The sequence below is a fragment of the Balearica regulorum genome, chromosome 23 (assembly GCF_011004875.1).
Source record: "Balearica regulorum gibbericeps isolate bBalReg1 chromosome 23, bBalReg1.pri, whole genome shotgun sequence".
NCBI classification, from domain to species: Eukaryota; Metazoa; Chordata; class Aves; order Gruiformes; family Gruidae; genus Balearica; species Balearica regulorum.
This window is the reverse complement of record NC_046206.1, coordinates 7,600,634-7,621,368: the sequence shown is the minus strand read 5'-3', so window position 1 is coordinate 7,621,368 and position 20,735 is coordinate 7,600,634. Positions and strand designations below refer to the sequence as shown.

Genomic DNA, 20,735 nt, shown 5'->3' with positions numbered 1-20,735 from the left:
TTTTCCTTCAGAGGAACATCCCTCAGTCCTCCGTTCCCCCCTCCTCCCGTAACAGCAGGGAAATCTGTGTGGAAGAGGCACGACGTGGCACCCAGCACTCGGACTAAGACAGATCTGAGTCTCTGCACAAAAAAATGGATTGTTTAACCTTTTTTTGCTGGAGAAGAGGGACAGATCAGCCCCACCCCCACCCCCAAAAAGGGGAACCCCAAATGCGGGAAGAGAGCGGGCAAGCTCAGCCCTGTCACGTTACAGACATCACCCCACCAGGCTGTATCAAAACCAGAGTTTAATGTGCTCGAGCAACTGCTGGCAACAAGGAATTGGATCAAACTGGTTCCCAGCGGGACAACCAGGCAGGTCCTGGCAGCAGCCACCCTGCCTGCTGCCTGCTCTGGGGGTCAGGCGGAACCCAGCGAGTCCCGGGAGGCTTCTCCCATCCCTTCTGCTCCAGGCTTCGTATCTGGGCAAGGGGAGGGAAGAGGAAGAAGTTAATTAACTGGGCGATCATAAACTGGGATCTTGCACTTTCTCCGCTAGCGTACCACTAGCCCGAGAGCCAGTTGTGTTAGCCCTGTGGTTGCCATGCCAACGAGGATGCTAAATTCAGCTCAATCTGGGTGGGTTGTTTTAAAAACCGCAGCCCTCAGTCTGTGCTCAGGGCCAGGAAAGGAGCCCAGGCATCCCGGCTCCCGCCCTGCCCAGGACGAGCCGTCTCGCAGAGCCTGCTGCGCAGGTCGGGGATCCCCGTGGGACCGCAAAGGGGGTGCCCCCGGCTCCCTGAAAACCAAAGCGCGGGGGACAGGGAGCAGCGGTGCCTGGTGCCGGCCCCGGGGGATGTGGCTCTACCTCGGAGACCCATCTCTGTCTCCCCATGCAGCCTGTGTCCCCACCAGCGCCATGCTAACAGGAGCAGGGAGCCTTAGCGTCAGCCCCCCCCAGGATTTAAAGCTTCCAACCCCACTCCCAGCAGGCTGGGCCAGAAATGGGGACCCCCCCCCCCCCCCAGCCTCCTGGTTTGCCCAGAGCTCGAGTTTAAGTGGCGAGCTCTCCACTTTCTGTTCCTATAGCAACTCCTGCCCACGCGTGGGCTCGCGGTAGCATCGCATCCTGTCTGGCAGAACCCGTCCCTGGCTGGAAACGGACACCCAGCAGCCCCCCAGTTCCCCCCCAAAAAACCCCTTAAGGTCCTGGCAAGGGGTTTAGGGCCACGGCAGATGGATCCAGCCTCACCCCCAGGGCGGGATCCGGTGATGCGGGAGCCAAGAGGAGAGTGAAGAAGTTTTCTCTACGGAAAAAGCCTACCTAGGGCCCCGCCGTTGGAGAGGGGTGCGCTGCCGTCAGCCTCGGGGACGCAAGCGTGGTGTTTGGGCTTGGTGGCCTCCAGCCCGGCCAGCAGCGTCATGAAGTCGATGACGGTATCGATGTCCTGCTTGTTGGCGGTGGCTTCCCTCAAGGCGTTGACGGCGTTGAGACGACTGAAGGAGGTCAGCTCAGAGATGTTGGCCCGGAGGAAGAGGAGGATGACGTTGAGGTCGTTGACAGGGCAGGTGAGCATCTTGCGGCTGAGGAGATCGAAGGCGGGCAGCATCTCGTAGACGGAGAGCAGCCCCTTGTCCCACTGGCAGAGCTGCAGGGCGTTGTAGATGACGACGGGTAGGAGGAGGACGTAGACGCTGCCGACCGAGAGGCTGATGAGCTGGAAGATGGAGAAGAAGACCAGCTTGCAGGGGATGAACAGGGGGATGTGGGGCTCCGCCTGGAGCAGCCCCGTTTTGATGGAGCAGCTGAACTCATCCTGGAAGAAGATATTGAGGTGGAGGAAGACGAGGTAGAGGCAGGTGGCAGCCAAGAACAAGAGCAGGAGCAGGTTCCTCAGGATGTAGATGAATGCCAGGGAGTGGGTGTGCTGCTTGCAGGTGAGGTAGCGCTCCAGCAACGGGAACTCGAAGTACCTCTCCCGGCGGGCCCTGGGGACAAAGGGGACACAGCGGGGACTTAGAGCCACCCCCCTAAACCGAGCCGCTTCACCGAAATCCGTCCTGAACGTGGCCGCAGCCACAACGCCATGCAGAGGGACTTCGGAGGGACGCAGCGACCAGTCGAGGCTGCCTCACCTCTCGTATTCCTCCCAGAATCGCTCTGGCTCGGTGCTGGCCTGCTGGACCTTCCTCATGTGCTGCACCAGGCGCACGGAGCGGTTGTAGGATTTGTCCAGCTCGTCGATGATGAAGACGAGGTCGGAGTGGAGGGCGGGAGCGGCCGCGTAACGCCAGAGCAGGTAGGGCAGGTACATGAGCACCGCCACAACCAGCAGCGAGTAGGGGAAGACCTGGGTAAAGGAGACAAGCAGGCGTTGAGCCGTGCGGAGTTGCTTCACCGCCGCCGCACGCCCAGGTGGGACCTGAGGGCACCCAGACGCGAGCTCGACCTGTACCTTGAGAGCCCAGAGGGATTTGGTGACGGCGTGTCCCTCGGCGTCGAAGCCATGGTGGATGAGGGAGTCCCAGCAAGCCGTGTCAACGTAGGCGGACTGCTTCCCCGTGAAGTTGGTGGGAGAGAAGCAGCTGATCTGCGAGCCTAGGGTGAGAGAAAGGGTGAATCTCAGCCACGGGGGGCCCAGCAAGCACGAGAGCGAGCTCCGCAGCCAGGTGCCAGCACCTTACAGGAGGGTGATTACATCTAAGGCATCACTGTGAATTCAAAAAGCCTTTTTCACAGTCATTTTGTAGCTGTCCTTCCCCACCGCTGCATTTCCTGGCAAGGACTCTTCCATCGCTTCCCGAACACAAACCTTTTGAGCACAGCCGTGGGTACTGGCCAGGAACCGGAGTCAAACCAAATCCCCAGGGGCAGCAGTGGGTTGTCGGCTGAGGCCAGATTTAGCCTGAGGTTGCGACACACCATCACTGCAACCCTCTGTGTGCTGCCCTCGCAAACCCTGGCGGGACGTATCCCCTGAGCTGCCCTGCTGGCACCCTTCTCCTTGGAAACAACCCTGCAGCACCCAGAGGTGCTGGGGGCAAGCAGCCAAGGTGGGGCATTGCCTCACTGCCAGTCCTGGGGTTAAGGATGGCTGTTTCCGGGCTTTCCCAGTGATCAATAATCCATTAGAAACAATCAATAAATATCCCTGAGAAACAACACTTCCTAGAACAGGATTTCCAGGCTGCCCTGCCTCAGGCCACAACCACACCGGTGTGAACACGAGGGTTTTGCGGCGACAACCAAACCGCCGTCGGCAACTGCCCGTGACACGAAGATCCCTGGTGCAAAAGCCGTGACTCACCAGCGGAGAACTCCCGGGCGAAAGCCAGTGAGACGAGGAAAAGGGGAAGCCCCACGGTGACGAACTTCAGCAAGCGATCGCTCGGCAGCTCCAGACGCAGACCCTTGGCTCGGGAACCACCGGGATCCGGGAGGAGAGCGTCGGAGAGCATGTACTCGGCGGCCGTGTGCGAGAGCGACATTTTTCTGTTGAGGAAAAGGAGACGACGGCGACTGCTGCTGCTGCCCAGAGGCTCTGGTGTCGTCTGAGGCGTGACCAGCTCGAGGAGTGATTTTGTAGGACTGAAGGCATCGCTTGTCAAGCACTCGGTACCAGGCGGCTGTAAATGACAGCTTAAACGGCGCATTAAATCAACTGGTAATTACAGGGGGAAGCCTTTTCCCAAATAGCACGCCCCGAAATAGAAGAAAAAAAATTAAAATATAGCAGCTGTGGCATCGGGCTGGGAAGGCAGCATTCCTCCCCGGCCGCAGCCGCTCCCCAGCTCCTCGTGGTTTTACGGCCCTCTCTCATAAGCAGATGTATTTCTGGCGGTGCCTTGGAGGGGTGTGGGGCTCCCCAGTTATTTTCACCCCGCGTGAGGAGTGGGGAGGCAGGGCACAGGGCACTGCCCTACCGAAAAGCCTCAGCCAGGAACATGGTGGCCCCGTGGGGTACAAAGAGCCCTTTCCAGCACCCAAACCAGCCCGAGGGGCTGGAGAAAATCCTGGGGACAGGCCAAGAGACACCAAACGCTGGTGGCTGCGATTTTGAGGCAGAACATCAGCTGCGGTTCCACAGCTTTTCAATCTCTCCATTCGTCTCCCTCTCAGAAGAAGGAACCCGGCTCCAAGGTGAGCTCCCGAGGGAGAGGGATCCCAGTAAGGGGATCTAGAAATAAGCGATGGGGAAATCAGAAGGGGTGGTGGGATAGAAAAGCTTCTCCTGGTGGCGCAGTCAGCGCCTAGAATCCCGCGCCAACACCTCTGGCAGCACAGAGTGGAGGGAGTCCCAGAGCTGCTCGGCCAAGCCAAGCAGAGGAACTCCCCACGCAATCTCTCAGCACAGCAAAAAAAAACCAACCAAAAACCCCACAGCTGCTGCCAAATTGCACTTTCGATGGATTTTCAAAGGGAGTCTCCAAATTGGAATGCGGAGCGCCAGGATGCAAGGGACAGACTGCTAAACAGCTCCAGAGGGACGAACGACAGCCCTCAAAGCAGGAGGGACTGCACCCGGGTGCGATCAAACCTGCCCAGGGACCGAGATCCGCCCGGCCTGAGCAGAGACATGCAACCGTTCACCTCGGCAGGAACCGATCTTTTATTGCTCACAGACAAGTTTAAAACACGGACTGGGCAAAGCCCGGTTTCTACCCAGCCTCATTTGTCTGAACAAGAGGCTCTTCAGTGTTCCCAGCCACGTTTCTGCGCCAAATCAGGGCAAGAAGCACACACAGGTACCTGGTTTGAAGCCAGCAACACCCATACCAACACAGGAGGTCTCTGGCAAGCAGCAGAGACCATAGAATTCATCACACTGCTGGCTCCAAGCCAGACACCGCTCCAGAGCGGCTGGACCCAGCGCTATGATGTGCTGGAGATGCGGAGATACACAGTACTGCACCCATCCTGCCTCGTTAGTCGTTAGCAACATCCAGACCCAGCTTCTTCAGAGTCTTTTGGAAGAAGAGGGGCGGCTTGCAGACAAGGTCTATCTGCTGGCCCAGGCACAGGGAGAGGCGGTGGGCGTGGAGGTGGAGGGGGAGGTGGCGAGCCTTGCTCTGCTCCAGCTTCAGCCTCTTCAAGGTGATTTCAGGAAGCTTCTGCAGCGAGGACAGAAAACATCCCATCCACAACCCCATCTCTTCGACCTGGGCCATGAAAACCCTGGCCCAGGGGGAGGTAGGGGACACAAACAGGCTGCATGGCCCCAGACTTGGCTCTGGCTTCCCCACTGACGCAGGACTCGCCTTACCTGGGGTGCCAACTTGCTCCAGTGCGAATATTTGTGATCGCCCAGGATGGGGCAGCCCAAGCCATAGGCCAGGTGAACCCGGATCTGGTGCTTCACCCCTGAGGAGGGAAGGGAAAAAGGAAAAATGTGACAACCAGCCGCGCCACGACTCAGCTCCCTCCACACCAGATAACGCCATGCCGAAATCGCTGGCAGCTGCAGAGCGGCCTGGCAGCAAATCATCGCCCCAGGGTAGCTTATTCCCACAGCTTTGGCCCAAAAAGGATTTCAGTCGTGTCTAACAACAAGTTCCCACTTCCAGCGCTGCTCTTGGCTGCGGAGCCGCAAGGAAAGCACAGCCAGCAGCCGACACAACCCCAGGGACACCCAGCCAGGCCTCACCCGTGATGGGCTGGAGCTCCAGCAGAGAGCAGGTGGAAGAGCTAGCCAGAAGGCGGTACCGCGTCACAGCACTTTCAGCGTTGCGGTTCTTGCGGATTTTCATCACCTTTCCGTCCTCTGGAGACAGGCGATAGTTGGGGGCCAGCGTCATCTGAACAGCAGCGAGAGGGTGAACCCACAGGAAGATCAAGACGGGGGTGCCGGGGAGGGGGAAGGACATGTGGCTCACCTTGTAGTGCGACTGGTGGCTCCGCACCTCCTTCTCCACGATGGGGATATCCACAATGCCCTCCGCAGGGTCTGGGTCCCCCAGGCTAATTGCCCTGGGGAGGGAAAACAGAAGTCTGCGGGGTGTCGCTCCAGCTGGAAGGGAACCCTCCCCTCACACCCCCTCTCCCCACGACCCAGTCCCGTAAAAGGACACTTGAGCGAAGATAAGCAAAGATCCGCCACTTCTGCAAAGCCCCACATCCTCACACCCTGGTGATCGTCCCTTTGTCCCCTTTTCAAACCCTTTAAAGCTGCTTCTCCACCCAAACCTTTCCTACCAGTAGATCTTCTCCACCTGACGAGTTTTGAAGAGAAGCCGGATCCTGTCTGCCACCTCCTTGCTCCGCGCCAGCACCATCACGCCCGTGGTCTCTTTGTCCAGCCGGTGGCAGAGGTGGAGGGGTTTGGCGTTCATGTTCTCCAACATCTTGGCCAAAATCGGCAGCACGTCAGTGATACAATTCTTGATCCCGGGGCCACCTGCATAACCCACGGGCAAGATGATCAGGGGAGGCGTTCACCTCTCTGCGTACCTTAAGTTACTTCTGAAACGTGACGTGAAGGCTGTGATCTAAAGGTGACAAACTCCCTGCACCCCTCCCTGGGAAGGAAAACCTCATCGCAGGGAGGACGGAGACAGAGGATCCCCCGCCAGTGCCACGGTGACATTTCCATTTCCCCCTCTACGGCATAGGCGCGGATATGGCACAGTTGGCTTTTCCTCACCGTGCACGGGAAGGCCATAGGGTTTGTTGATCACCACAATCTCCTCGTTTTGGTACACGGTTGCCTGCTTGAGCACTTTGGCCAGGACGTTGGGATGAATCTGCTGCAGCTGCTTGCTCAGCATGGCAAGTTCCCGGACCCGTCTCTGTGCTGGGTCTTTGGGGATCTGAGGGGAGAACAAAATGCCATCGGTGGAGAATAAACGGCTCTTGGCTCTGCGTGACCTTCGGCAACTTGCTCGCCTTCCATCTGCTCCCGCTCCTGGCTTCACGCAGCGGTGTTTCTGAGGAGCACTCTCACTACGGAGACGAAGGCCGGACGCTGTCCCCGCAATCCCACCGCATCACCCAGCTCGGTGCGACCTCCCTTAGCCACACGCAGGGGCGGCCACCCACAAATCCCACTCCAGAACCTCCCCCGCTGCCCGGGCGAGGGGGGGAGGGAAAACCCGCGGGCACGACGGTAACGCCTGCCCGCCCCCGGCTGCCCATCCCACTCGCAGCCGGTATGGGGAGCGCCCGGACCGGGCAGGACCAGGGACCCGGGGCGGGGGACCGGGCCCCGCTCCGCCTGTGCGCCCCAGCGGCGCGGTGCACGCCGGGAACTGTAGTCCCGCTCCTCAGGGCCCGGCCGGGCCGCGGCATCGCTCACCTCTCTGTTCTGCTTCTCCTCCTCGCTCCTCTGCGCCCGCAGCCGCTCCGCCAGCTGCTCGGCCCGCAGTCCCGCCGCCGCCGCCGCCCGCCCGCTGCCGCAGACGGTGCGCACCGCCCGGACCAGGCCCGCCGTTGCCCACCGCCGCATCCTGCCGCCACTCGCCGCCGCCATCTTCCTTCCTCCTTTCCCTCCTTCCCCTTCCGGCCAATGGCGGCGGCGGGGAGGCGGTACTTCAGCCCGCGCGTCCAATCGGAAGGGGGCGGCCAGCCGAGCGACACTCACACCGCCCAATGGCGCCGCCGCGAAGGGCAGGCCTCGGGGGAGGGCCCCGCCCCCGCCCGGCTGTTTGAACACCGGCGACGGTTAGCGGCTGGTAACGGTCGCGGCGGGAGGACGGGGGCAGCCGGGCCCAGTCAGGTACCGGGGGCCCGTGGGGACGCCGAGCAGCTGGGTGGGCCGCGTCCGCCTCAGTACAGCCCTCCATCCCCAGTGCCGCCCCACAGTCAGGTGAGTAGCCCTGAGGGGGCTGAGGCACCCCCCATCCCCTTCCAGGCCAGCACACTCTGCGGGGTTTCTTCAAATTTATAAAAATACCACTAGAAAATTGCATTTTCAATTAAAAAAGAGGAAAGCGGCAAGTTGCTGCCCTTGAGCTGAGGTGACCTGTCACCGTCACTCAATGTTGACGCAGACCCGCTTGGATGGCTGCTCCGCGGTGCTGCCGCTCCCTTGGACATCGCTGTGATGGCTCCTCTTGGTCTCGGGGGGCTGCTCGTCCCCGTCCCCCCCCATCTCCAGGCCCCGGGGGGTTTCGATGCGGCCTCTCCGCACAAAGTGGCGGATGCGGGCCTCCAGCCCCTCGCACTTGGGGCGGGTCAGTAAAGGCTTGTAGGTGCGGGCTTTGATGCCTTCCACAAAGCCGCTGACCTGGCTGCAGAGTGGAGGCTTCGCGTCTCCCCAGAGGACGGTCATGCTGTTCCCTGGGCCTGTGATATAAGTGAAAAAATACCAGTGGTTTTCCTTCCTTTTTTTTTTTTTTTTTGCTAAACCAGTTACCCCCCTCCTAAGGTATTCCCACAAAACCATCCCTTACTTTTCCCCGTAGCCACGGGAGCAGCATCGAGCCCTCGTAACATGTCCCGTAGCACTTGAGTTTTGACTGCGTGGTTGGCCCAGAGCTGCTGTAGGTGGGTAACGTTGAACTCCTGCACCTCTCGGTCGTAGAGCCACTGAAGGTTTTCGAACTCGCAGTCGTACAGGACGAGGGGAAACTCGACTGCCATGCTAGGGAAGAGGAGAGAAGGCGTTGCATGTTGCTGCCTGGAGGGATGCCATGACAAAAAAGGCTCGTGCAACAGGCGTCAGCCTGTCCTTTCTGCCAGAAACAGCCCTGTCTTTCACAGAACTCCTTTTTCCGATTAAAAACTGGATTAGTTTTAACTGAATACCAAGGACTAAAGCCATCAAAGGCTTGTCCAAGAGCAAGAAAAACGGGATCCTCAGAGATACCTCCCAGAGAGGCTGCTGGCAGCTTGCTTCCGCATTGTGAGAGACTGCTTCACAGGCTGGCAGAGAAGTACTTTGCCAGCAGGACTTCACATGCAGCCGGCTATTCTTCCGCTGCGCTTTGCAAAGCAGCCCAGGAGGTTTTCCCGAGTTTTCCATACCTGTACTGAGGTTTTCGGGGGTTTTTCTCCACATCCAGCAGCTCATCAATGATCTCTGGCCTCTCCATCCTCTGGCCGATGAGGAAGAGGATCGCCATCATGCAGCGGACTTGGTGATAGAGGAACGCCTGTCCTGTCACTTCAAACTGGCACAGACGGAAGGGATCCTGCAGCCCGCTCTCTCCTCCTCTCTCCACCCACGTTACTCCAGCACTGAGAATCGTTCTCTGGAAGTTGACCACCCCATTGGCGACGTCCATTTTACACAGGTTACGGAAATCGTGTGTCCCCACGTACCTCTGGGCTGCGACGTGCATGAGGGGCACGTCCAGGTTGGCGCAGGGGAAGAAGTATCGGTAGGTCCTCTTGAGGCAGCTGAACCGGGCGCTGAAATCGGGCTCCACAGGGGCCCAGGCCAGCACCCGGATATCAGGTGGCAGCACCCTGTTCAGAATATGGGTGTAGCGGAGCTCCTCCTCCCCCTCGCTTTTGCCTCCCGAATCGCCCTCGTGGCCATTTAGCTTCTTCCCCTCCGACAGGTTGGAGCGGAGATCTAGGGAAATCACCTGCAAAATGAGGAAAACCAGGATTAGATCGCAGATGGGTCTATTAGGCGCGCTAAGCCAAGTCTTCCTACACCGCTGTGAAATGAATTCAGGATCTCCTACAGATGAAGGTGCCTTAAATCAGGCGATCTCACCACTCCTTCCTGCGGGTAAAGCTGCAAATGCCTCTACTAAGGCTCCTAGCAGATGCTACGGATTCCTTTAATAAAACAGAGAAAGTTGCAGACTGCCTACATAGCACGGTTTCAAAACGGCTTCAACTTTAGTCGCTGTTTTTAGGATATAATGTGCTTTTTTTCTTTTTTTGCTGGGGGTGATGACTTGAACCCAGGAACAGCCTTGCTGTCTGGGAAGCCTGGTGTGGGAACAAGTTGATTAACGCTGCAGGTGCCCATGCGCTTTAAACGATGCAAGAAAAGGCGGCCCCTGCCCTTATTTCATGCGGCTCATCTTGCAGGGAAGAGCAGACCACCCATCCGAGCCAAAACCGCCCCGGCAAGGCAAAAGCTAAGCCAGCTCCACTTCCTGAGCCGGGAGGGAAGGAGCCTGGTCTGACAGCCAAGCCGTCACAGCGCAGGAAGGGCTGCGCTTTCCCCGACGGCTCAGCCGGCCTGATGGCTCCATGCCCACCGAGCGGACCAGCTCGCTCCCCTCCCTCCAGCTCCCACTCCCACGCTCCCTTCCGTTAGCTGCGGCTCCCCTCAGACCCTTCTGCACAGGAATTCAGCTGCCTGACTCCACAGGAAGCTATCCAATTCTTGGATTTTTTTTTTTTTTTGGTAGGTTAGTGAGTTAAATGAGCTGAGAGGGCTCTGCCAAGCGCTGCAGTCGGCACAGGAAGAGCAACAAGTGCGTCTGTGGAGGAAGGGGCATCTCCCCTTTTTTTTTGGCAGCTATTGGGGAAGCTGCAGCCTAAAAAACATTTCATCCTCTCAAAACAAGCCCCTGGAAAAAAACCCTAGCACTAATATGGAAAAAACCTAGCACTAATAAACACTTTGAGGGTCTAAACCCATCATTCTGCATGCAGGAAGCCATCGCCAGGCTCACTTTCAGATTTAAAAGCTGATGGCTTTTCAAAAAAACGAATCCGACCTGTGCTGCTGTGGCTCATCACTGCAGGACAGTTATCCCAGTGGATCTCCATCCCACAGAGGAGCCCAGGAAAGCCATGGGGGGCGGATCCTGACCTGTCCGAAGGCGCTGACTCCTTTGTCTGTCCGCCCGCAGCGGTGGTAGTTGGAGGTCTGTCTGTCGTCTACCAGCCGTGTCTTCTTCAAGGCTTCAAACAGCTTCTCTTCGATGGTGTTGCTGGTGTTCTCCTGGCTGGCAAACCCCTGGTAGCCCCAGCCCAGGTAGGCGATCCTCAGCGCCACGTGTCTGCGGCCGTAGGCGCCAAAATCGAACGGCCGTTGCTGGCGTTTCTTGGCTTTCCCAGGAGCCAAAGGAGCCTCTCTTCTCCCGGCGCCCTCCTCGTCCTCTTGGAGCTTCTCCTGCAGCCGCTTCACCTCCTCTTCCAGCTCCCGCACCCTCCTCAGGAGTCCCTCTCGATCAGTAACTGCGGTCTCCTCGGCCGTAGCCGCCATCTTGGAGCCTCAATTAGTTGCTGGTAGCTCCTTGGGGTCTGCAGAGAAAGGAGATCAGGGGGTTGCATTTTTATCTGGCTTTTATTACACCTATAGGTTTGCTCTGTAAAATGATTGTTACCCGCAGAATAATTAGTTTTTTAACTCCTCAGTGTTCCGAGCAGAGCATGGGAAGGGCTGAGGGGGCTTAGCTAGGGCAGCTTCATCTTACTCAAATCTCTTCTTTTGGCACTATTTAATCACTCCTCTTCCCAACGATGGGATCTGCTCTGTCAGCCCGGGCATGGCGGTGGCAGCACGTTCCCGGCTAGCCTTTTGCTATCCGCGCCGAGCCGTCACGGAGCCCTTTCCATTTTCACACCGCGCTCAGCCAGCATCAACACTTCAGACAGCCTGCTAACGGCTGCCATTCATCTTGCCGCACCATCTGCTCCAACATTCCATTACTGTTAAAAACTTGCAATTTTTTTTTTTTTTCTTTCAAACCCGCTTTGCGGCGTAAAATATCCCAGACCTGTGTAGTGAGTGGAAATCGTGTCCGGATCCCTTTTCGCAGCGGGTCTTGAGGTTTACTATAACCAGACTCAAACAGCCTTTGGGCTACGATAACCAACATCTAAAGAAGCATCTAAACGTGCCGTGCTGAGCCTCTTCCTCCTCTGCGGAAGTAAAATACCCTCTTGGACATCCCCAGATTAAATCATGACTAGATACCACATTTTTAAAACAAGAATGAGAGGAAAATTGTTATATACATCCGCTTACAAAGCGAACTGAATCTGCCCTGGGTTTGTCCATCGTCCCGTTAGTGCTTTCTATGTGGCAGAATTAATTTTAGCATAATTTTTAATTTAATTTGCTGCAGGGAAAGGGCCTTCTGCTGGCGGCAGGAGGTTTAGCAGTGCTCCCAGACCCCCCCCCTCTGATTAACCGCAACCCCGAATCCCAGAAGTTGAGCGTCAGAGCCCCCCCTTTATGTCTTCAGCCATATGCTGCAAGAAATTAACTGTGGTTTGTTTGGGTTTTTTTGCAGAAATCATGGAGGAGATGACGGGACTGGACAGCTATAGCTGGGTCGCTCCCAAGGATGAGGAGCGGCTGGCAGCCACGCCGGCCCCGAGCCAGCTGTACACTCAGCAAGGACGCAGCGAGGAGCGGGCACGTCCCTGTGACGATCCCTACGCGGAGGCCTCCCTCTTTTTTGGGGTACGACCAACCCTTCCTACATTTTCCGAGGATCGGAGGGGAACCAGGAGGTTGCTGATGAAAAGGAAGGTGCTGAGGCGCAGACCTGACGGAGGAGTAGAGGTCTCTGACGAGTCAGCGACCAGCGAGCTGGAGAGCGATGCCGAGGTTTGGGACCTGAGGCAGAAAATGCTTCAGTTAAGGACCGGTCCAGAGGACAGCATCTCCGAGGGGGAAATCGAGACGAGCAGCAGCTCCCTTGACGAATCCCCTCACCGGTGGTCCCGTGGGGACAGCCCCACCTTTCTCCTTGGGGATTTCGGGAGCCGGAGCTCTCCCGTGTCTCAGTACAGCGCTGCAGCGGGACAACCCAAGTCCTTCATTCCTCCACGGTTTGAGCCGCTGGGCCGTAACCGGGGAAAAACCGACCGGGTGGCCAAATATTTTGAATATAAACGAGAATGGGAAAAATTCCGAATCCCAGGGGAGGATCAACGGCAAGAACTGCGCTGGGGTATTCGGGAGCAGATGCTCTGCAGACCCGAGCTCCCCAGCAAGCCGCAGCACCTCTACATCCCCAACGATTACACCGTGCCAACCGAAAAAAAGAGAGCTGCCCTGCGCTGGGAGGTGCGCTGGGACCTGGCCAACGGCCTCATCCCCAGAAAAAACACCTCCTAGTTTCCTAAAGCCCCGCTCCACACCAATCCGTTAATGCTGCTCTCCTCAGTACTTTATTCCTCCTCAACATCCTTGATCGTTTGGAAAAATCTTTCTTTTTTTTTTTGGCATTTCAAGCGGGTTTTATACTTTACACAGCACCTGGGGTTATTAAATGGGCTGGGTAAAACATCCCGGTGCCCCTGCCGCGTTGTGCGAAGTTACGAAGAGCAGGGGTACGGAGAGCAGGCACTGAAAAACCGGGCAGCCTGTGAGACTTTCCAACTGTCGGGAGAAATAAGAACAGAATATGCAATTTTTGGGCATCTAATCACCCCTGGATTGTTATGTGAGCTGTTGAGGCGGTTTTATTGACGGCGTCTCAGCAATATCTTCCTTTAATAAAGCGTGTGGAAAGATTTGTTGTGGTTCTGTGGGTTAATTAGAAACATCTCGTAAAGCCGTGTCTATTATTTTAGACATAACCTTGCCTTGTTTTACATCGTGGGTTTTTTTATAAAATAAATGAGCTTTAAGATGAAGTGAAGATAATATTACTATTATCTTTCCCCAGGTATGGAGATGGACGGACGCCGTTGCAGTTCTTGCACAGGAAAAGCCCTTGAAGCCACGGCAGGGCGAGAGGTTGGGGAGCCCCCCGCCCTGGAAAAGGTCCCCAAAACCTGGGGGTGTGGCTGGAGAAGGGGGTGATGGCAGCCCAGGTTTGGGGGGGACACAGCTGCCCCCAGCTTGGGGACCCTGCTGTCACCCAAAGTTGGGGGATCCCTGGCTCTCCAGCACCCTGTGGACCCCCCATCCACCTACGAGGGGGCCTTTGCCCACCAGAACCTGAGGGACCCCCATACTGCCCTATGGGGTCCCTGCTCCTCCAGGGACACCCCCCCCCCCAAACCCTACAGGGACCACTGCTGCACCCTACAGGATCCCTGTCTGTGGAGGGGACCCTCCCCACCCCGGGGCTCCCTCTGCCCAGCACCCCAAGGACCCCACCACCATATAGGGGACAGTCTCTGTCCCCAGGGACCCCCCCCGAAGCCCCATGGGGTCCCTGCTCCTCTATCACCCTGGGGACACCCCCCGCCCCGGGGTCCCTGTGCCCAGCGCCCCGTGGGGCAGATCCCTGTCCCCAGCACCCCAGGGACCCCCTGCAGCCCCCAGCACCCCAGGGTCCCCCAGCCGCACCCCAGGGTCCCCCAGCGCCCTGTGGGGTAGATCCCTGTCCCCAGCACCCCAGGGTCCCCCAGCCCCTTCCAGCCCCCCCCAGCACCCTGTGGGGTAGATCCCTGTCCCCAGCACCCCAGGGTCCCCCAGCGCCCTGTAGGGTAGATCCCTGTCCCCCACCACCCTACGGGGACCACCGCCTACAGGCTCCCCCCCGCCCCGGCCGGCCGCCGGCCCTACCTGCGGGACGAGGCCGCCCCGGGCCCGGTGCCGGTTGCCCCGGAAGCGCCCGCCCCGTCCGGTGTCGCCTGCGGGAGGGGCGGTCCTCCCGCCCGCCAGGGGGCGCCCCCCGCGCCTCATGAATATTGATGAGCCAGGCGCCATGGCTGCGGCGGGGGACAGCGGCGGCTGGTCGGGGCGGGTGGGTGCCGGGGGTTCACCCGGTCCCGCGGGGCCGCAGCCCCTCCGTACCCCGGTAACGGCCGCCTCTCCCCCCCTCCCCAGCTCCCCGGGCTGTCCCCCCTGCCGCGCCGCCGGGACCCCTTCGTGTACCGCCGGGGTAAGGGGAGGCCTCGGCCCCCGCCTGAGGGAGGGCCCCGGCCTCGGCCTCGGCCTCACACCCCGGCTCTCCTCCCTCAGGAGGCCGCGGCGATGAGAAGGAGGAGGAGGACGACGACGACAGAGGTGGGTCCCCGCGCCTCGGAGCGTGGCCCCCGGGCCTCCCCTTGAAGCAGGCGGGGGAAACTGAGGTGTTGGGGGGGTTCCGTGGCGAGCCGCGCCCCCCCGCACTAACTACCTACAGGCCTTAGCGGTGTCGAGGGTGCCTAAGAGAGGGGGTGGCCGGAGACCCCGGTATTTGTGGGACAGGGGGAGAGGCTTCTCATAAAATGTCTTTTTTTTTTGTATTTTAACAAGTTTCTGCCTTTTCCAGTGGACTCGGCGGAAACCTCCCTGCTGAACAAGCTGATCCGCACGTCCCTCGTGGAGTCCAGCCATCACGTGGAGATCCTGCAGCAGGACCCCAGCTCCCCGCTCTTCTCCGTCAAAACCTTCGAAGAGCTGCCGCTGTGAGTTGCCGGCAAAGCACGAGGCCCGCTGTTTTTGGTCAAACGGGCCCTTTTTGATGCTTTTTTTTTTTTTTTTTTTTTTTTTTTTTAACAGGAAGAAAGAGCTTCTGCAGGGGATTTACATCATGGGCTTCAACAGACCCTCCAAAATCCAGGAGACGGCTCTGCCAATCATGCTGGCGTACCCGTGAGTAGTAACGCTGTGCGGGTGAGCCCTGCCTCCCTCGCGGCATCCCCGGCGTTGGGACGCTGATCTGGGGACACCCAACCCTTGCGTTCTGCTAAGCAGCCTTTGCCTTGCAGGCCCCAAAATCTGATTGCCCAGAGCCAGTCAGGGACAGGGAAAACGGCAGCTTTTGTCTTGGCGATGCTGAGCAGAGTTAATGCTGCTGAGAAATACCCACAGGTAACGTAGGAAAGGGAAAGCTGATGCTGGAGGGGTTTGCCCAAGCCCTCGAGACGCTGCCCTGAGGTTTTTGTCCCTGTCTCTTTATGATTTTGTCCACTGAAGGGGGACGATAAACCCCCCCCAGGAACTGTCAGAGCAGCAGGTAGGACAGAAAGTGTGGTGCCCGCTAAAGGGAAGTACTTTTACTGGCTAGCAGCGGTTTAAACCAGGCTTTAGATATCCTGGGATTTAAATTTTGAAAAGCAGCTGCAGCGAGGGCTGGCTTTCTGGAGGCTTAAACACCCCTGCGAGCCCCAGTCACCTCTCCACATGCGGAATCAGCTCTGCGAGCTGGTTGCTGTTACTTAAAGCCTCCCATCTCAAGTGTACGGGGCGATTTAAGTGGTTGTTTCAAAGCTGGGCACGGAAATGAACTGCAGTGTGCTTCACGAGACAAATTTCCCCCTCAAGAGTAGCTACAGCAACATCTTTCTGCCTCTGTCCCCAGAGCTGTGCTGCATCCCCAGCTCCCTAACCTCCACCTGTGACCAACGCCCTGATGATGCCCCTCCGCTTTTGAGGGAATTTAGCGGCGTGGGATTTTCCCTGTGCAATTCTTTCCCATCCCTGTGCGTATCCCATCCCGGGAGCGCCCTTGGCTTTTAATCGACGAGGCGTTTCTCTTCTCTCCCCCTCAAGTGCCTCTGCCTGGCTCCCACCTATGAGCTGGCCCTGCAGATTGGGCGCGTGATCGAGACCATCGGGCGCTTTTGCGCCAACATCAAGGTTACCTACGCCGTCCGGGGAAACCGAGGTGAGCTGCCAGCGCTGGAACGGGAGCGTTAACGAGCGTAGGGATCCTCTCGTGCAGCCTTGAGTTACTGGGAGCTGCACAGAGCTCCGTGAGGGCACATAAAATGGTGTCTGTATTCCCCTCTCCTGCTAAGGGGCCTTTAAACTGCCGCTGGCTGCTTCCAGGCTCCCCCCTTCCCACGTGGGGCTGGTTTCCACCCCTCCAGGGCTGTGCGATTTTAATCTCGAGCTCGGCTTTGCGATGATCCCCTCAAAGGCATTGCCGGGTGGCTGGACTCTGACGTAACCGAGGGGAAAAAATCGCGCTCGAGCGGCAGGAACGCGTTGTGTTTGGGGGTTGGTCGGCTGCCATTTCCCCCCTCGCAGTTCTGCAGGGCGCCGCGCTGGAGGAGCAGATCGTCATCGGGACGCCGGGGACGATGCTGGACTGGTGTTTCAAACGGAGGGTCGTGGACGTGAAGAAGATCACCATGTTCGTGCTGGACGAGGCCGACATCATGATCGACTCCCAGGGCCTCTCCTATCAAAGCATTCGCATTCAGAGGTGAGCGTTCCCGCTGGCTGCCGTCCCATTTCCCTGTTTTTTTCCTCTTCTTTGCTCAGCTTTGAGGGAATGCGTCACCGAATTGGCAGTGAGAGGGTGTGTCCCTGTGACGCCAGAGGGGAAACGTGAGTCCAGGGACCCGGCTTTCTGTAAAACCACATCCATGAGACACACAGGAAGGCTTTTATCTCCCTTCCCTCTCCTTTGAGCCCTTAGGCTTGCTTTCTCTGGAAGGTGACAGAAAATCAGCTTAAATCAGCTTTTTTTTTTTTATTTTCCTTCTGGTGACTACATCTGGGCTCCAGGCTGCTCTCCGGGACTGACAAATCCTTTTTCTCCCCTCCAGGGCTTTACCCAAGGGCTGCCAGATGCTGCTGTTCTCGGCCACCTTCAAGGAATCTGTACGGGCTTTCGCCGTGCAAATCGTCTCCAACCCCATCGTGATAAAGCTGCGCGAGGAAGAGCTCACCCTCAGCAACATCAGGCAGTACTTCTTCGTCTGCAGGAGCAGGGAGGAGAAGTACAGAGCCCTCTGCAACATCTACGGCAGCGTCACCATCGGCCAGGCCATGATCTTCTGCCAGGTGAAGCGCCTCGGCCTGCCTGGAGAGATTATTTGCAGTCAGAAAATGGTTCCGTTCACAGCGTCGGTTGGGGGAGGATCCTTCCCAGGCCCCTAAAAACGGAGGAGCGGACCCCCGGGAGGGGTGGGGAACGCGTGGCGCCAAGCGTTTAAAGGCGGCCGGTGTTTTAACAGTCTCTCCTACGCCTCGGGACCGGCTTTGCCTGGCTCCTGCAGCCACCAGCGCGTGGAAAACACACTGTGTGTCCCCCCACGCTTTGCGCTGCCTCTTCCAACAGAGGCTTCTTGCTCCTCCGCATCCAGGTTTTGCCGTTACTTTGGGGAGTTAAAAGGAGCAGGGGATGTGGGAGGGGGGAAACATTGGGGCAGGGTTGGCTGGGGGCGAGCGGAGCTGCCGCGAGACCTCATCCTGCTGCTCCCTGTGCACCCAGACTCGTCGGAGCGCGGACTGGCTGTCGGTGGAGATGAGCCAGGACGGGCACCAGGTAGCCATCCTGACGGCCGAGCTGACGGTAGCCCAGCGCGCTGATGTCATCCAACGCTTCCGCGACGGGAAGGAGAAGGTCCTCATCGCCACCAATGTCTGCGCCAGAGGTACTTCCGGAAAAACCCCACGGCCTTTTTTCTTTCCAGTGGCGTTGAAACGCGCTTCCTGGCCTCTCCCGCTTGAGGTGGCCCCTTTCCGCAGCCCCTCCTTCTGTCCCTCTCCCTCAGGGATCGACGTGCAGCAGGTCACCATCGTGGTGAACTTCAGCCTCCCCACCGATCAGAACAGTGAGCCGGATTTCGAGACCTACCTCCACCGCATCGGGCGAACGGGACGCTTCGGGAAGAAGGGCATTGCCTTCAGCATGGTGGAAAGCCAGAACGTGGGGCTGGTGCAGATGATAGAGGAGCATTTCCGTGAGTATCTGCACATATCCGCCTCTCCAGGAGGCGGTTTTGGGACCGGTGATTCCCCCTCCGGCTCGTGTCCCGTCTGTTGGGCTGCTCCCACGCGGTGCGGGCGACGGATGCGGCTTTTCCTTCAGCCCCTCGCCCTTTTCGGTTGGTTTTTTTGGCAAATCGATTGTCCGTCATAAATGGCAAGAGGATTTTCACAGGATTTGCAAGATGCCGTGGCTGCACCAGTGGATTTTCAAATTCCGGTGCCTGTTTTTCCTGCGATTTTTAGGGAAAAGGTGGTTATCGGAACCTTCCGGCACGCAGAAAACCACATTCCTGCCTCAGTTTCCCCCTTGGAGCTGCTGAACTGTCGTGGCAGCTTGTCCTTGAAATTTAAGCACCGAACGAGCCCAAGGCAGCAGAAGACACCAGTCTGGCAAAGAAGTTTTATTCCGAGCAGCAGAAGCGTCGTCCGACTGCGATGAGCAGCTTTAACAACGACAGAACTAGCCGAAGGAGCCCAGCGTGGGATTTCCACGGGACAAAAATCTGAGCAGATGAGCTCCCGGCGACCCGACTTTCGCTTTTTAACACCGTGACATTTCGATTCGAGGGCCGGGGGGCTGCCTGACGACGATAACGCCCCTTCCCCGTCCTGCATCGCTTCCCAGGTGGGAGCAGGGAGCCAGCAGCACATCCAAAACCCCCTAACGCGACTCGCCGCTGCTCGCTTGGGCTGCCTCTTGCTTCCTTAGCCGCTTCATCCCGTCCACGCTCCGCTTTCTCCAAATTTATTTGACTGTCGCTCAGAGGTCGCAGCATGGAAACACGACGCTGAGCTGGAACGCGAACGCCGGCTTGCGGGGTGGCTGGGCTTTGGTTTTACCCTGTTTGTGCCAAGCACTGTCAATATTTATTATTTTTTTTTCCTTCTTCCAGAGACCAAGATCAAGCAGCTGGACCCAGATGACATGGACGAGCTCGAGAAGCTTGAAAACTGAGTGAGGTGCGGGGATTTGCTCCCCTGGATCAGAGTTTTGGTTCAAAATGGAAGGAAAAGTTACAAGCGGGGGAAAACAAAAATCTCCCAGTTCTCGTACAACTTTCCCAAAGCTGTTTGGTTTTGTTGTGGTGTTCTAGAAGAAAACCTCAGGCTGGGCGATGATCGGCCTTGGTTTTGTTTCTGGTTCTAGCGCTGAGATTTTTCACAGCCACGGCTTGAGGAATTCCCTGAGGGGCTGAACCTGGGGTAAGGCTCCTCAAAAAGGGGTCTGACTGCGCTCGGAGTCAGAAAATGGGTAAAAAAACCCCTGTAACTGGCCTAAAAAAGCTCCTGCTCGTCTCCAGGCAGTGTTTCTGCCCATAAAATCTCAGAGAAAACTTTAATATGAAAATCGGGAGAAAGCAGCGAGTCATTAAAAAAGGAAATAAATAACCAGGTCTCGCTAGATGGCAGCAGGAGATTGGGCTGCGGTGCCTGTCCCCACGTGGGCTCTGTTTGTCCCCAGAGCTAATTAATAAACGGGAATGATTTCTAATTACTAGGGCGGTGCTGCTCCTCCATTGCCGAAATCCCTCGGGATTCATCACTTGTTTTACTTGCAGAAGGATTTTTGTTAGGTGGAAGTGTTGACAAGGGGGGTGTTTGCTACCGCTCCCCCTCACTTCAGCTTTCCAATTTATTTCCAACCCAACCTGTCCAGGCACAAACTTGAACCCATTTTGGGGTATTTCGAGCCCAAAAAAGCCCCTCTTTGCAGGTTGTCTGATGTTCAGCGTTAACCGTATAATTTTTGGTAACAAGCAATTAAAGAATCAAGTCAGGGGAGGTTGGTTGGTTTGGCCACGCTGCCTGGAAGGTTACCGCCTCCCCCGATGCCCCAGAAAATCCTGGTATTTGGGAATTATTTTTTTTTTTTCCCCCTGTGTTATCAGCCCCTTCCCTGCCCGGACGAAGCTCCGGCATCCCTGGGGCAGGAACGTCCTCCCTGCCCCAAAGATTCAGGGATAATTCAATCTCAAATGCCCGATTTTAGGGGAATTTCAGCCGCTGGGCTGTCCTGGGTTTCAGGCCCTTCCTAGGCGGATGTCGGCTTCGAGGATGGGAGGTAACGGGACCGTGTGCCCCCCCGGCCCCACCGTCTGCACCCCCCAACCCTCCCGCGGGGGTGCCCCAGCCCCCTGGCATTGCGTTACAGCGTTGCCGCCCCCCCCATGAATGTTTGATGGGCCGGGGCGCGGCGGCGAGCGGGAGATGAAATATCAAACCCTGTGTGCCACCGAGCGCCCGGCTCCCCCCGGCTTCCCCAACCCCACGTTATCCACTGAGGGGG

General features: G+C 57.8%; 5 protein-coding genes across 8 annotated transcripts; 2 read left to right on the top strand and 3 right to left on the bottom strand.

Annotated features, from left to right (window-relative positions):
• Positions 1-271: 271 nt before the first annotated feature.
• PANX3 (pannexin 3) lies at positions 272-3,697 on the bottom strand. Its single transcript, XM_010303988.2, has 5 exons — positions 3,290-3,697; positions 2,438-2,580; positions 2,118-2,332; positions 1,306-1,970; positions 272-463 (listed from the first exon to the last, which is right to left on the bottom strand). The coding sequence occupies exons 1-5, from the start codon at positions 3,633-3,635 to the stop codon at positions 402-404; spliced, it is 1,431 nt and encodes a 476-aa protein (XP_010302290.2). The 5' UTR covers positions 3,636-3,697; the 3' UTR covers positions 272-401.
• Positions 3,698-3,894: 197 nt separating this feature from the next.
• RPUSD4 (RNA pseudouridine synthase D4) lies at positions 3,895-7,481 on the bottom strand. Its single transcript, XM_075774778.1, has 7 exons — positions 7,274-7,481; positions 6,623-6,788; positions 6,175-6,376; positions 5,856-5,949; positions 5,627-5,777; positions 5,246-5,343; positions 3,895-5,093 (listed from the first exon to the last, which is right to left on the bottom strand). The coding sequence occupies exons 1-7, from the start codon at positions 7,445-7,447 to the stop codon at positions 4,908-4,910; spliced, it is 1,071 nt and encodes a 356-aa protein (XP_075630893.1). The 5' UTR covers positions 7,448-7,481; the 3' UTR covers positions 3,895-4,907.
• Positions 7,482-7,598: 117 nt separating this feature from the next.
• On the top strand, positions 7,599-13,360 carry HYLS1 (HYLS1 centriolar and ciliogenesis associated). 3 transcript variants are annotated; one of them, XM_075774781.1, is made up of 2 exons: positions 7,599-7,783; positions 12,129-13,360. In XM_075774781.1, exon 2 carries the CDS (start codon positions 12,134-12,136, stop codon positions 12,959-12,961), a length of 828 nt encoding a protein of 275 aa, XP_075630896.1. In that variant the 5' UTR covers positions 7,599-7,783; positions 12,129-12,133; the 3' UTR covers positions 12,962-13,360. The 3 variants fall into 3 exon arrangements, with proteins under 3 accessions (XP_075630896.1, XP_075630895.1, XP_075630894.1); XM_075774780.1 differs by lacking the exon at positions 7,599-7,783 and adding an exon at positions 9,160-9,299; XM_075774779.1 differs by lacking the exon at positions 7,599-7,783 and adding an exon at positions 10,731-10,864.
• Positions 7,848-14,486, bottom strand: PUS3 (pseudouridine synthase 3). Of its 2 annotated transcripts, XM_075774772.1 has the most exons (6): positions 14,363-14,414; positions 12,387-12,457; positions 10,700-11,133; positions 8,944-9,509; positions 8,370-8,560; positions 7,848-8,262 (listed from the first exon to the last, which is right to left on the bottom strand). In XM_075774772.1, the coding sequence occupies exons 3-6, from the start codon at positions 11,093-11,095 to the stop codon at positions 7,949-7,951; spliced, it is 1,467 nt and encodes a 488-aa protein (XP_075630887.1). In that variant the 5' UTR covers positions 11,096-11,133; positions 12,387-12,457; positions 14,363-14,414; the 3' UTR covers positions 7,848-7,948. The 2 variants fall into 2 exon arrangements, with proteins under 2 accessions (XP_075630887.1, XP_075630888.1); XM_075774773.1 differs by lacking the exon at positions 12,387-12,457 and having other exon boundaries at positions 14,363-14,486.
• Positions 14,487-14,504: 18 nt separating this feature from the next.
• DDX25 (DEAD-box helicase 25) lies at positions 14,505-19,943 on the top strand. The gene is given in 12 exon segments (XM_075774786.1): positions 14,505-14,615; positions 14,618-14,681; positions 14,762-14,806; positions 15,054-15,189; positions 15,284-15,376; positions 15,493-15,595; positions 16,277-16,391; positions 16,757-16,934; positions 17,281-17,518; positions 17,949-18,111; positions 18,232-18,420; positions 19,342-19,943. Coding segments are annotated over 12 exon segments (1,497 nt in total). The 3' UTR covers positions 19,404-19,943.
• The last annotated feature ends 792 nt before the right edge of the window (positions 19,944-20,735 follow it).